At 32.6% G+C, this 15,612-nt stretch overlaps 3 protein-coding genes across 3 annotated transcripts; 1 reads left to right on the forward strand and 2 right to left on the reverse strand.

The window, feature by feature from the left end:
• Positions 1–3,569: 3,569 nt before the first annotated feature.
• LOC11411961 (protein JINGUBANG) lies at positions 3,570–5,569 on the reverse strand. Its single transcript, XM_003611798.4, has one exon. The coding sequence runs from the start codon at positions 5,160–5,162 to the stop codon at positions 3,789–3,791; it is 1,374 nt and encodes a 457-aa protein (XP_003611846.1). The 5' UTR covers positions 5,163–5,569; the 3' UTR covers positions 3,570–3,788.
• Positions 5,570–11,576: 6,007 nt separating this feature from the next.
• On the forward strand, positions 11,577–12,136 carry LOC11413487 (uncharacterized). The gene has a single exon (XM_003611800.3). The coding sequence runs from the start codon at positions 11,668–11,670 to the stop codon at positions 11,959–11,961; it is 294 nt and encodes a 97-aa protein (XP_003611848.1). The 5' UTR covers positions 11,577–11,667; the 3' UTR covers positions 11,962–12,136.
• Positions 12,137–12,316: 180 nt separating this feature from the next.
• LOC11415556 (nucleolar protein 58) lies at positions 12,317–14,547 on the reverse strand. The gene is made up of 5 exons (XM_003611801.4): positions 14,388–14,547; positions 14,219–14,271; positions 12,933–13,133; positions 12,763–12,846; positions 12,317–12,661 (listed from the first exon to the last, which is right to left on the reverse strand). The coding sequence occupies exons 1-5, from the start codon at positions 14,433–14,435 to the stop codon at positions 12,493–12,495; spliced, it is 555 nt and encodes a 184-aa protein (XP_003611849.1). The 5' UTR covers positions 14,436–14,547; the 3' UTR covers positions 12,317–12,492.
• Positions 14,548–15,612: the final 1,065 nt, after the last annotated feature.

Consider the following 15,612-nt stretch of genomic DNA (forward strand, 5'->3'; position numbering starts at 1 on the left):
GTGTTCTTTAAAGAATCTTCACCTTCATCAATTTTTTATGATACAAGCTCAAATCTAAAAAACCACAAGTAGAAAATATCCAAATCTGTTAAATCACGGCAACAACAACCTTTCTTAAATGAACATATTAAGTCCACATGAGGTCACATAAATTTCTACTCACTCCATAGCCATTTTTCTGATACAATAGAAAATTGCAATTGGAGGAACCTCTTTAAATTTCCAGGAAGCAAATTGTAAACATGGGTATTATTTCTGAGATTTAAAGAGAAAGTTATTGTTGCCATGATATTTTTCTTTATATTCATCAATTTCTTTTTTATCAAATATTTTCAAAAGCTAAAGACTAAAGTTAAATCTGAGAAACCAAAAAAACAGCAGAATTATGAATCAATGGAACAATCAAATAAAATAATTATGAAAACAAGGAAATAAAATAAGTTTTTGGTGGGTTTTCTAATTGAAGAAACAACATGCCCCAATCCCATGAAAATGGAAAAGCTTGGTTATTGGGGAACACTTGGAGAAGGAAAAAAAACGATAATAATGGAACCAGTACGGTTACTGAGGTCATTTTTTCCTTTTGGGTATGTGAACAAGATGAATATGATTGCAGAAAAATCAAGTGCAGGCGGTCTACCATAAAGCAATGCTCAGCATATAATCTAATTAGTTATTCAGCTTTTTTTTTTTTTTTTATCTTTTTGTTGTTTGTTGTTATTTTGTTTCTTACGTTTTCCTTTTCAAGTGTGCTGTGTTACAAGCAATATAGTTGCACGTTGCTGGATTCTGATTCGACCTCTCGACATGAGTTTTTCACCACTGTGTTGCGTGTGAATCCTTCCTCAATTGGAGTCTTCCGTTTGTCATTCGGGAGTTTCAACTTCTTTTTTTTATGAGAAAATAGATTTTCAGTTAGAAACTAAACAAGGCAAAACTAACCTCTCTTACATTATCTTTTAATAGATAGAAGTTTTAAGGTAGGAGAAAAAACATCGAAGTTTTAAGGTAGGAGAAAAAACATCAAATAAGCTACGATCAAAATTTAGAGAAGAGCGTTCGAGACTCGCTAATAGGTAACACATCAATTAGCTTCATGATGATACATACGACAAACATATATTCTCTGTCCAGGGCAGTGGAGAAGAGAAAGCACCTCTTAAAAGAAAGATTGGATGAATGCATCACAATATCCAAACAACAGGAGAATCCATTTTAAAAATAATATTTTTTAATGAGTAGGCAATTACCCGCCTGAAATTGTAAGTTTCGTCAATTACCTCCTGAAATTAACAAAACTTCAATTACCACTTGAAATTGCACAACGTTAATCAATTTACCCTATCCGTCAAATTCTTCTGTTAGTCAACATGACGTTTTGCAAATACTCCTAAAGTTTTGCGCTTATGTGCAAAATGTCTCTTGAACTTGAAAATTTATATTTTTTTCTTATCCTTAAAATGACTGCATTATCACTCAATTGTAGAGCATATTAGCTAAGTTTTGACGATTACAACTATATATTGGCAGTATGGTAGAACAAGTTGGCAGTATTTGGTAAACCTTACAATAATGTTCAAAACTCACGAATATTTACAAAACAAACATAAAAGCATTTCTTTGTTCCAACATCATATGTTGTTTTTTCTTTTTCAAGTTGTCTTTCACCCCATTAGAGATCAAAACGATGGTGGCTATCATGTTTTTTTATTCTCTTAAAAAAAATAATGAAATATACATAATATAATATTATTATCATTTCTTTGAATCCTAACGTGGGGAAGAAGACCATGATTCCTTCAAGATATTTTATAAGGCTTAGTACATGCTTTGGTCCCTTAACTTATTTTTGAATTTCATTTTGGTCCCTTGACTTTAAACCGTCTCAATTTGGTCCCATAACTTTACCTCCGTTTACCTAAGTGGTCCCTTCTGTTAGTTTTTTTAACAGAAGGGACCACTTAGGTAAACGGAGGTAAAATTATGGGACCAAATTGAGACGGTTTAAAGTTAAGGGACCAAAATGAAATTCAAAAATAAGTTAAGGGACCAAATCATGTATTAAGCCTATTTTATAAAGTGAGAGAAGTAACAAGTTTATGTATTTTTTCTTAAAAGTGAGAGAAGTGTGTTGGTGTAGAGTGTGCAGTGCTCTCAATATAAAGGAAGTGGGAATTTTTGGTGTGGTTAAAATTAGCAATAACAAAGCCATATATTTTGACGTCTTGGTTATGTCAATCATATGTCATTTATGTGCTTCATTATGTATGTCATGCATTAGTTTTCCATCTGACAGGTGTGGTTGTACTTTGTTATGTTGACTTTCATATCATTAGGCTCTAATACATGATTAATGTTTGATCGTTTCAGGGAACATATATGGTTGTATACCGTCAAAACTTAGCTAATATGCTCTACAATTAAGTGATAATGCAGTCACTTTTAAGGATAAGAAAAAAAATATTAATTTTCAAGTTCAGGGGGCATTTTGCACATAAGTGCAAAACTTCAGGGGTTATTTGCAAAACGTCATGTTGGCTAACAGAAGAATTTGACGGAGGGGGTAAATTGATTAACATTGTGCAATTTCAGGAGGGTAATTGACGAAACTTACAATTTCAGGTGGGTAATTGTCTATTTACTATTTTTTTTAATATTTAAGTGACTTGACATATCTATCCCAATTCGAAGGTTGAGTTTTGCCCACAAAGCATAGCAACATTCAAGTCTATTATAGAAGTAACATATGAACTTACCATGAGAATCTCTAATCAAACCTCCATAAGTAGAAATCCTTAAAAGACTTTTTATGAGATCCATCAATATTAATAATCTTGTAATAATCATGCGGTGGAGGTGTCCAAGATATCTCAATGCTACATCCTATGGAATGAGATTGAGAATCCACACTACAATTGGAAGAGGAGATAACGAAACTAGCTTGGTTTGAAATTAAGAGAAGTTGATTGTCAATCATAGACTTCCTATTGAACACCAAACTATTTCTATCTTTCCAAAGCACATAAATAGCAACTCCAGAGAAAGTTTGTCAATTGTCACGTGTAGTACCAATATTAGGAGTTGTGACATTCCAATCAAACCATTGATTCAACCCAAGACCGAAAAACTTACTTACTCCAAACATCTTGGGAGATAAGATCATTTCCATAATATTTATGCTTCTTCACAATCTCTTAAACCATGAATAAAAGTTTTAGGATAGTCTCACCACGTATAGGACTTAACTTATCTCTTGTCATGCATCTATGAATACATTTCTTAATTAGTTAAAATCTTATCATGAGATATTTTCCATAAAAAAGATGATGGGCGATGGCATGGGTGAGTAGCAATTGAGAAGAGAGGAAAATAGAGTTTCTAACGCTTGTTGAAGAAGGGGAAAGACAAAGGAAATATACTAAAATTATTGTGGAAAATGTAAATTTGAGAAATCCAACCTTCCATGCACTACGTCTACTACATTGCTAGCTCTATATGCACGTAATTAACGATAACCCTTTGAGCATTTACTTTTATCATCACACCAAGAATCAACAACAAAACCAAGAGAAGAAAGTCATAATTACATTTACAATTCACAATCAAGACAGAAAAATTTATGAGTTAGCAATATAAACATTAATTTATCCTCTATACCCCCAAAGACTAACTAATTAATTAACTAATCTAGTACATACATTTGCACATTAAACTCAGCAACAAATAGTTCCAGTAATCAAATTAAAAAATATGCAACATCATCATTCATTCAATCATGAACACAAATGCTAGTATCTTCGTGATCCCATTTTTCGCAACGACGACACTCTAGGAAACTCACCACTACTAACACTAAGTCGTGGTGCTTGTTGGTGAGTTTGTTGTCCGGGGGGCGCATTCTCCTTAACCTTCCAAACCTTAACGGACTTATCCAAACTTCCACTATACAAAATCCACTTTCGCTCGTGTAACATCACATCGAGATCCTTCTCAGCAGCGAGACACTTCACCGGTCCAGTATGTCCACTCAACACTGACATACAAACATGTTCATTAGTAATCGATCGTTTCCACACACAAATTGCCATGTCAGCAGAACCACTAAACACCAAACTTCCAGCCGCCACCAAACACAAAACCGCCAATTTATGACCCCTCAAAATTCCACAATGTTCCAAATTCGTTTCGCGGACCCAATAATTGACCAACCCATCTGAAGAACCCGCGTATAAAAACGTCCCATCAGAATTTAATGTTAAAGCTGTTACTGCACATTCTTGTTTCAACAATGTCTGTGAAAAGAAATGTTTTGTTCCTTTTCCTTGCATCTCACGCCGCCAAATCTTAACTGTTCCATCAGCTGAACCGGTAAAAACCAAACCATCAAATCCAACAACTAGCGCGTTAACAGCGTCATCATGAGCTGTTACTGATTCTAAACATTTGTAATTTGAAGCACGCCAAACCTTAAAAGTCTTATCCCACGAAGCAGAGTAAATTAACGAAAGATCTTCCGTTAGACTTAAACACGAAATTGCATCATAATGTTTAATCCACAAAACATTACGGTGTCTTCTAACCTCAACATAATTACTCGGTTTCATTGAACATTTGATATAGTTTCTTAGCGTAGGCAATGTCGCGGCTCTTCTATAAGTTTGTTCATTCTTGTTTGAAACTCTCCAAACACGAATTCTTCCATCTTGATGGCCGGTGAGAATCTTCTCACCGGCTATAACAATTGCTTTAACTAAACCACTATTTGATTTAAAACCCGCGAATTCCTTTTGATTCTTCCAAACACGAATGTTTTTACTATCAGAACCGGTGTATAATAAATCCTTCGTCGCTGCAAGCGAGTAAATATGACCTTCTTCGCGAACTAATGAACCAACAAGAGCTTCTTCGCTAGACGAAGCTTCTTCATTAACATGCCATGGTGATTTTGATAATGGTGAAAGAGATGCATCATAAGGTGAATTATCTGATGCCATTTGAGGATCTAAATGGGGTGCATCAGTTGTTTTGATAGGGCTGTTTTTTCGAGGATGGTTGTCGGAGTTGTAACCGTCAAATTCGTCTTTTTTCAATTTGCCAAATCTTCTACCATGAACGCTTCCTTCATCCAAGAATGTATGTCCTTTTCTTGATGACCCTGTCATTGCTAATAATGTTGATTAGTTATTTATTCCTTACTTCCTCTCATGCAAAGTTACATAAAAGAAATGATAAATTATATTTATTGTAGCTTTGGAGCTGGATGGAATAAAGAGGATAAAGGAAAAGAAGAGAAATTAAGGTTTTGTTTGTTTTACATAACATGAAAGGAAGGTTGAGAATAGACAATATGGTTTGGTTTGGTTTGATGTAAGAAATGAATGACAGACAAGGTGGTTTGTTAGGCATGTAATTGTGTTGCTTGTTAAGGATAATTGTGTTATGCCATGTCATGTTGTGTTAGGATTAGGTGGTAATTGAATGACTAAACAAGGTAATTGTGTAAATTTAGATTTGGAATGAGTCAATGGGATTATTTGACCCGTCTAAATCACATTTGATTTGGTCAATTTACTAAAATTGTCGCCTCTTGTATTTTTAGGGTGTGTGATAATTGGCTTCTTTTGGTTGTTTCATGTTAGAGGATTTGTTTTTGAAAGGAGAATATGTTACATTTTCAAATATCAATAAAATATTAATTATATTTCTTTTCATTTTGTAATACTTATTTCTCTCATTATAGTTTTATATCAATAAAATATATTTTTCCTCTGATGTATCACTATTTGTTATTATATCTTAACTCACTTTAGGAAATAATTAAGCATGTTACAAGTATAGTCTCATTTTGATATCAAAATAAAAAAGAAGTTCATTTTGTGTGCATGTTGAAATTTGAGGCCTAACTCATCCATAAAAAACCAATTTATAAGGTGATCATTGTCTCCTCTTTATACTCTTATCAAGAGTTTTATCTATATGATGTTAGTCTTAGGTTTTTCCCAATACATCCCAGTCACACCCAACACTCTTTGGGCTTGATGCGTGAATAGGTAGGTGGTTTTTAAATTCGACAAGCTCTAATACATGTTGAAATTTGGGGCCTAACTCATATTTACAAAACCGGCTTTTAAGGTGAAATTTGGGGTCTAACTCATCCATAAAAAACCAACTTATAAGGTGATCATTGTCTCCTCTTTATACTCTTATCAAGAATTTTATCTATATGATGTGAGTCTTAGGTTTTTCCCAATACATCCCAATCACACCCAACACTCTTTGGGCTTGATGCGTGAATAGGTAGGTGGTTTTTAAATTCGACAAGCTCTAATACATGTTGAAATTTGGGGCCTAACTCATATTTACAAAACCGGCTTTTAAGGTGAGGATTGCCCCCACTAATAAACACATTGTCAGGTCATCTCTTATTTGATGTGGGACTCTTAACACACACCATCACGACCAGCACTATTGGGCTTGGTTCGTGGACATAAATGGTGAGTGGTCCGAAAGCGGAAACCTGATAGCAGATGACTCAATGGATCTTGAAGAGGCTTTGATACCATCTTAAAAATCGTGGTTGAGCCTAACACAACCTCACAAAACTGCTTGTGAGGTGAGAATTGTCCCCACTTATAAACACATTGTCAATCATCTCATATCCTATGTGAGACTCTTAACAATCCGGTTACTCTACAACTACAACAATATAATGACACGATTGTACTGTTAGATTTAGAGAGACATAAAAAAAAAGTTCAATTGATGAAAAAGTGATAGAAGCAGAACAGTAATATTGATAATATCAGAAACACAAATAGTCATAATTCCAATTAAAAACATAATGGAATGATGAGAAATCGAGCATATTATTACATTTAGTTAAGTTCCTACAATTACTTTTTGTAAAAAAAAAAAAAAAAAGCTCCTACAAGCACTTATGATCCAGTACAATAAAAAAAAAAATACTGACGAAAAGTTTAAGATCTAATGATAGAAAAGGGTCCGATTAGGCATGACGATTTCCAATATTTCGGAAAGATGAAAATAATAGACGTTTTGTTTATCTATCAAATGACATTGTCAAATGGAGAAAAATATGTTAGAAAATGACTAATTTAGATAAAGTGGTCTCTATGAGTTTAGCTCAGTTAGTAGGGATATTGTATAATTTATGTAGAGGTTGGGAAAAAAAAGTGTATTGTTTTGGTTTAAGTTATTTTCTTCAAATCGTGTTAGTCAACTAGTAAATGAGGTGATTAGAGATTGGAAAAATCTTGGTTGAAGCTTAAAAAATCATGTAATTTAATATAAATGACCAAATGGAATAAGCTAGAAAAAAGAATATGACTGACCAGATGGAATAAACTAGAAAAAGGATGAAGATGAAAACAAATATTCACAACAACAAATTACTAAAGAAAATGAACATTGAGAAAAAGTTATACTTGTGATAGTAGTACTTACTATAACTATGATCAAACTCTTTTAAACAAGGGTTATGATATCAATTAGACCACTTGTTCAAAAAAAAAACAATTAGGCCACTTGTTAAAGGAAACTAATAGTAGTAAATTTGTATTAGAAACAACAATTATTTAACTTTTAAAAGAACTTTTAAAAAGTTGAATTCACCATTTTTTTAATAAAATATTTCTATTTTTTTCTTTTAAACAATATTCTTAAGTTTTGTTTGCGAGTTGGATTTTGAAGGGGAGAGGAATGGAAGGAAAGGCTTATGGAGTGGTAAATCCTTGTTTGTGAGTTTTAAAAAAACAAAGGGAAAGGTTTTGAGGGGTTTTGAAGGGCTTCATTTGTCCAATTTTAAAGTTCCCCCAAATTGGGGGTTTTGGGGGGTTAAACATACAAATTGACAATTTTGCCCTCTTAATAATTCAAAATTCCAATTTTAGACATTACTAAAATTAATACAATCTTTTTAAAAACAACTTATTTATACAAAACAGCTTATTACAACCTCATTTTCAAAAACCGCTTATTCAAAACAACTTATTTATACAAAACAACTTATTACGACCTCATTTTCAAAAACTTCTTATTCAAAACAACTTATTTATATAAAACAGCTTATTACGACCTCATTTTCAAAAATCGCTTATTCAAAACAACTTATTTATACAAAAGAGCTTATTACGACCTCATTTTCAAAAACAGCTTATTCAAAACAACTTATTTATGCAAAACAGCTTAATACGATCTCTTTTTCAAAAACATCTTATTCAAAACAGCTTATTTATACAAAACAGCTTATTACGACCTCATTTTCAAAAACCGCTTATTCAAAACAACTTATTTATACAAAACAGCTTAATAGGACCTCATTTTCAAAAACAGCTTATTCAAAACTGCTTATTTATATAAAACAACTTATTACGACCTCGTTTTCAAAAACCGCTTATTCAAAACAACTTATTTATGCAAAACAGCTTAATACGATCTCTTTTTCAAATACAGCTTATTCAAAACAGCTTATTTATACAAAACAGCATATTACGACCTCATTTTCTAAAACTGCTCATTTATTCAAGCGGTTTTAGAAAATGAGGTCGTAATATGCTATTTTGTATAAATAAGCTGTTTTGAATAAGCTATATTTGAAAAAGAGATCGTATTAAGCTGTTTTTGCGTAAATAAGCTGTTTAGAATAAGATGTTTTTGAAAAAGATGTCGTAATAAGCTGTTTTGTATAAATAAGTTGTTTTGAATAAGCAGTTTTTGAAAAAGATATCGTATTAAGCTGTTTTAAATAAGCTGTTTTTTTTTAAATGAGGTAATAATAAGCTGTTTTGTATAAATAAGTTGTTTTTTTAAAAAAGATCGTAATAATTTATTTTTCATAAGATAAGCTGTTTTTTAAAAAGAGGCCGTAATAAGTTGTTTTGTATAAATAAGTTGTTTTTAAAAAGTGATTGTAATAAGCTTTTTTTTTTTATATAAATAAGTTGTTTTTTAAAAATAAACTTTGACAATAGATCGTAATAATTTGTTTTTCATGAGATAAGTTGTTTTGAATAAATTAGAAGTTAAATTACGAAGTATAACAATGTTTTGATTTTAAGAGGAAAAAGGGTAAAATAGTAAAATTATAACATAAACCCTCCATCTCCTTACCTTATTGGCTTTTTAACTCTCAAACAAGGGGAAGGTTTTCCCTCTTTTCTCTCTTCCCTCCCTTTCCTTCCCTTCCCCTCCTTAGTCTTTCCTTTCCTTCCCCTCAAAACTCGCAAACAAAGCCTTAGAGCATTCTTTAGTATTTTCCTTTAAACAATAATTTTGTTTTTCGTGGAACAAGTATCCATAAAAAGCAGTGATATTTGTTATTCTTAGGATAAAATAGCTTCATTCAATGGCTAATACCTCGCTATTACAATAATTAAAACTATTGGGATTTTAGGTTAGCAAAAAGTGCTAGCTAAATTCTCACAATGTGATGGATCAATGTTAAAATTCCAACTGAATGAGATATTTATATTTAACATATGATGTGCCTCGGGTAAGGTTACTTCTAATAGAGGGATTCTATTGAAAAACAGAATGATAACACATGGTATTGCCCATCCACTTTAAGGGAAAATGGAAATTATCAAACGATATCTTATATTTTAGTAAAGACAAAATTCAAAATTATCTCATTACTGCATGGAAATATCTATCAAAATTCACAATTCAAAATTTCCAATATTGTATTCTGGCATGTGATTTATATGTATGTAGCTCAATGGATATTGCTGTAACCTAAAAAAGTATACTATCCAATGAGAAGGACATTAATCTAAGGAGAATCCCCACAAGCCAACTTGGAAAACGAAAACAGCTTAGCCCATTGTTTTTCTCCTCAGTTTGTCTTCATCCAAGAGTTATCACGCAACGTCACCCATCCCCCTTCTATATCTACTTTGAATTTCAATCGATTTTGATATAGTGACTGTGCAAAAATTTAATAAGGTATACGATAGCATCCAAGTAAAATTCCAACTTCCTCTCAAAAAAAAAAAGAAGTTAAATTCCAACTTCCATATCATCCATCCTCTCACTTATCATCGTTAAAAATAAAAGAAGACACTTTTATATTGCATATAAGATATTTTTAATATTTGTCCCTTTTTTTTTTTTTTTTAAGTTGATATTCCCTCCGTCCCAAATTGTATGTCACTTTAGAAGAAAAAAAATTGTCTTATATTATAGTATGTCACTTTACAATACTAATGAAACATTAATGTTATTTTTCCTATTATATCCTTAACTATTTATTACTCTTTTTTCTTTCAATTCTTTCATTTATCATATCATTTATTAAGGACAATTTTGTAAAACAATTCATAATATCTATTTCTCACACAATATTAATTACATTTCTTAATATGCGTGAAATGGCCAAAACGACATACAATTTGGGACGGAAAGAGTATCTATGTAACTTTAAATAACTTGATTTAAGAGTTTTTATCACAATCATTTACAGTATCATATATCAATAAATAAAGGGTCATGTTAACTAGTATGATGAATATATAACCAATGAACAAGTAACTGGTTAAGGGAATCAGAAAAAGAAAGTTTTAAAATAAAAAATACACTTTATTGACTTTTAAGGAATTGACAACACAATTTCTGAGGCAATACATACTATATATGCTTCTAAATTAGGGGCACCGGTTAACATTACCCATAAATAAAAGTGTAATATTACCTCTAAAAAAAGAGTAACATTAATTTATTAGAGTTATCTATACCCTCTGTCCTTTTTATATTGATATCTCTTTTTTCAAAACTCATTTTACATTGTTTAATGTGTTATTTTATTGCAAAAACAGTCCAACTTATTTTACACAAACAAGAAAAATTAACCAAGTGACTGAATTCAAATTATTAACAAACTTCAATTAGAGGATAAATAGTCTAAAAGAGCACGAGTTCAAATCCTAATAGAAATAATCACTAATCATACTTATTTACATCTCGATCAAACTTTAAAATGTCAAAACTTCATTCTCCTGCAAAAGATAAATTTTGGTCTCTCATGCAGATTGGTAGAAAGGGTATTTTTACTCTCTCGTGTACAAAGAATAGAATACTGTAGATTTTTTAGAGGCGGATAATTATGAAAGCGATTAAGAAAAATGTATATTGACAACTTATTTTTATAAACTTTATTTGTTTTACAGATTATTTTTATAAACTAAATTAACTACTTTTCTTAACACAGCAAGTTAAAATTAAGTTTTATATTATTAAGGGAGCGATTACCTAATTATGAATCATAGGAAGTGGTAATCTATTTATCTATTGTAAGAAATCCCACTAGACAGGCAGCTGAATCACTTTGGTGGTTTTCATGGTAATGTCATGAATCATATTGGTCCTTTTTGTAGTTGCCACGCCCATGTACTTTTTGTCCGTTACACGTTACTAGTGTTTCTAGCCCTTGTTTGAGAAAAACAACAGGCATTTGCAAAGGAAGATACCCTGAGCTGAGAGTGAAACCACTTCCTATATACATCCTATAATAGAAAAACAACTGGCCTCACATTTTTAACTAAATTATTAAACTATAAAAGGTTGGTGATATCTTTATAAATTTGAAAACATCCATCAGACTCAGCAATTTTCAACACTCTAACTTGAACCAAAAGAAAGAAAGAAAGAAAAATGGCTTTTGTGATTTCAAGAGCTGAATCAGAGACCAAGAAGGGTGGCCTTGATCACCAAGAAGACAAGAACCCTGCAAGAGAAGAGAGTGCCATCTCAAGTGAGCTACACTTGAAATCGTCCTTGTCGAAATCCTCATCACAAACCCTCGACAAAGAAGTAGTCCTACGACGCATTCGCCATCAGAAGTCCCTAAACAGAATCAAAAGTGTTTTTGAGGGTTTTCGGGGCTGCTCAGCTTCAGCCCAAGAACAGAAGTGGCTACAACAGGATGATGTTTTTTCTTCACCTTAAATATATGCAAGCCACTGGCACTGTTTTCAGATATGAGCAATAGGCGGCCTATTGACTTGTTGCTAAATGGCTTCTAATGTTTTTTTTTCCAATTTATGTAACATCATGTATCAGGTTGACCATCATAAAATATTGCTTCCAATTCAAATTATATGTCGTTTAAGGTTTTGCACAATGATTCGAACAATAAATAACTTACTAAGTGGAACAATTTCACTAAATTGCTCACGAACATAATAGCCATGTGTTACTATAGCTTCTTCTTTACTACTGTGCACACCACCCCTCCCCCTTTTATCAGTGTTATCATTCCCTTCTCTGAAAGTATTTCAGGGTTTGGACAGGGAGTTCTATGTGGCAAAAACACTAGTGCATAATTAACTTCAACTAACATGGATTATATAGTAATGTTACAATTTAGTCCAGTACACCGACAGAAGCAACAAAGATGATTGGTTAAAAATACATGTTGCAACATTGACGCCTCACCTTGGCCAAAAAAATCTATAAATTTATAAGGGAATAAAATCCTCATTTCTGGCGTATGATCCCGGAATTGGAAAGTAGACGTAATGCTTGGTTGGAATTCTTCAAAACAGCAGACGATCTTGGAACTGACATTTTCCTTTCTTTCAAGAAACCTAAGGCAGTCTTTAAGCATTGAGGAGGAGCTGGTTTGCTCACAATAATAGGTTCAGAACTGCAAATGACAAAGGAAATATATATAACTACAGGAATAAAAGCGGCATGAAAGCATAATTATAATTGTATAGAAATAGATAGGATGAAATCCCTACTAACCCTGAATCCTTGGATTTTCTCTTCCTTGAAGTGGTAGCCTTTAATTTATCTTCCTCCTCATCAGTCTCAGTTAATAAATTTTTTCTGCAAACAGATTATAGCCTCTTAAAAGATTTATCTAAAGAATCAAAGCATAGTTAGATAAGAGAGAAAGAGAGGCCAATCATTACTTCTCCTTAGCTGCAAGCATTTCAACAATGCTTTTGGGAAGAAATTCCACAGCAGTGTTTGGTTTTTGCTGAGATTCAGTGTTTGGTTCTTGCTCAGATTCAGTGTTTGATGTGTCCCTAGATTTTTTAGTAGCTTTAGATGGTCGAGGTGTTAAATTTTGAGCCCATTTTCGCCGACGTTCTTTCTCTTCAATATTAACCCTGCCATGTAAAGTCATATTAGACATCAGTATATGTGGTTGTTATGCATGAGTCCAAAATAAAGCCGAGAGAGCGTGCAAGTGGATCTTAACCCATAATTATGCAGTATAAGAGAGAATAAAGGAATGTTGATATTTGCAAAACAACAGATCAAAAGCCATATGCTAGCTACACCCATCTGTGCCATTCAGCGGTTAGCCCATAATAATTTATGAAACTAACGACATCCTGACATAAGCACTATCTCTCATCTCATGAATGTTTTTGATGAAAAACCTTTTCATATGTTCCAGTGTTGTTAAAATTTAAATAACAGCTATAGTGGTGCGGTAGCATAGCAGAATTTGAACAAATCATTATCGTTCTACAATATGCTATTTAGTACAAATATTTGTGAAATAGTGACTCTAGCAGCGCTATAGCACAGTTGAGTAGCAGAACTTGAACAGAGCACTATTTTTTGCAATATGCAATTGACAACACTGAGATATTCACTGATCAGATCTCATATTGTTCAAATTTACCAAATCTTTTATCCAAATTCTTAAAAAACCATTAAGCACCATAGTGCCAACCAATTAATAATCAGCAAAATGAGACACTCACATAGTCATATCTTTCTATAAAACAATGTTTATGAATGAGTGAATTCACTCAGTTAGAATTCTCTATCCCTACTCAAGCCTGAGATTATCCAATAATCTATCAATGTTAAAAAAAGTTCTGCCAGCGTAACCAACATTATCGATCACAGACAACGGAAAATAGCGGACTGTTAAAGTTCCACTACGCAAAAGTGCTACAGCGCAACTATATCAGCTAATTAACAACATGCTGTCCTAAATAGTGTGTGGCAAAACAGCAGCAGCCACATCAAGATTGTCGATGTCTTAGTCACTGCAAAGCAGCTAAAACTTCTCTCCCCAAAACAAATAATATTGAAACATAGTAATTTGTATTGATAAATTTTTAAACAACGTTACTCATATTGCAAAAACAACATCACAGAAATTCTCAAAAATTATTTTCCAATTATGCTTCCAGTAACTTCAATTATCCTGGTAACCAAGTAAACACAGTTTTACCTGATTGTGTTTTCCCTTTTAGTCTTTCGAATCTCTTCATCTAGTTGAATACCCTGCGATACACACTCTTAGATTAAGTAAACTAATCTCAAAAACAAATTAAAGATTGTAAATTCGATTTGATTCATTGAAACAAATAAATTGGAATTGGAAAATGAACTGAAGAAACCTGTTCAGCTGTGAATTCCTCAGGGGCATCAGAATCGCTGTCTGACATGGATGCGATTTTGATTATCTCTCTCTCTTTTTCACTTTCGAAATCAATTCAGAAAATTTAGGGTTTAAGCAAATTGGCACGGGTTTTGTGTTTCTGCCATAGGCGTGAGTTTGATTTTTTTTTTTTTTGCAACGATGAAGACAAAGGCCCAAAGAAGAACTAACGGGCCTCGTGAGTGAAATAATCGTGAAAATTTCTTTTTAGCCCCCTAATATTTCTAAGTCCCCTTGAATTTCCGATTTTACCCATATCAAGCACATCCGGTACATAACTATCGGTCGCCTTGTTTCGGTACGTATCTCCTGGAAGACTCCTTATATATGATAGAACACGGTCGTCATACTTTTCCTCTTTTGCACTCAAGTTGAAATTTCTCCTAAACCTTGTAGTTTTTCGACGATGTTGGGTTTTTTCATCACATTCATTCAAGCAAATAGGATCAATTTTAACTCAATTGTGATCGATTAGCATGTAAAGCTTACTTCCTCCTTTTACATTCAGTTTTTGCATAATTTTTATGGTTTTTTGTCAATTAGAGCTTCTAGGAGTTGCCTCCCAAACTCACTTGGGGTGGCCTGATGACGTTGGCTTGGGACCTTGGAGTAAGCTCCTTACATGGTTCGATTCACCCCGGTGCAAATTTAGTGTTTTAGTTTGACTTCTTTAGCAAAATAAAATAAAAACTTGATAAAGTTTTTGGTTTTCTCTAGACCTACCACTTAGTTCCCACTCAAGATGCATACTTAGTCTGAGAACAAAAGACCATTTTTAATGATTATCAAACTTAAAAAATCCTCCAAGATGCCTTACATGGTAGTTCGATTTTTTTTCCAGACAAACATCATAATTTTGTCTTTTATAAACGGTAAAACTTGCTTTATCTATAGTAGTAGATACGATGAATCTTTTTGAATGAATTTGGAACATATTTTTCCTTTCATGAAAGGTAAATTTAGGTACCGTTTGGCCAGACTTTTTTTTTTCGGTCTAAAAGCTACTTTAAAATAAAGCTTTTTAAGAAAAAGACTAAAGCTGTTCGGTTTCTTTATTTTTTTTTTTAGTTCTAAAGTTATTTTTGAGTTAAAAGCTGTTTGGCAAAATATTGTACAAAACTTTGAATTTATTATTTTTTGGTGGTGTCTGGGGTTCGAACCTGGGACCTTGCATATATTTATGC

The sequence above is a fragment of the Medicago truncatula genome, chromosome 5, assembly GCF_003473485.1.
Source record: "Medicago truncatula cultivar Jemalong A17 chromosome 5, MtrunA17r5.0-ANR, whole genome shotgun sequence".
NCBI lineage: Eukaryota > Viridiplantae > Streptophyta > Magnoliopsida > Fabales > Fabaceae > Medicago > Medicago truncatula.

Coding starts and splice junctions, on each gene's coding strand:
- LOC11411961 (XM_003611798.4), bottom strand. CDS start 5,162: ATGACAGGGTCATCAAGAAAAGGACATACATTCTTGGATGAAGGAAGC.
- LOC11413487 (XM_003611800.3), top strand. CDS start 11,668: ATGGCTTTTGTGATTTCAAGAGCTGAATCAGAGACCAAGAAGGGTGGC.
- LOC11415556 (XM_003611801.4), bottom strand. CDS start 14,435: ATGTCAGACAGCGATTCTGATGCCCCTGAGGAATTCACAGCTGAACAG. Junction 14,272..14,387: donor AGGAATTCACAGCTGAACAG/GTTTCTTCAGTT, acceptor TGTGTATCGCAG/GGTATTCAACTAGATGAAGA. Junction 12,847..12,932: donor ATGCTTGCAGCTAAGGAGAA/GTAATGATTGGC, acceptor ATCTGTTTGCAG/AAAAAATTTATTAACTGAGA.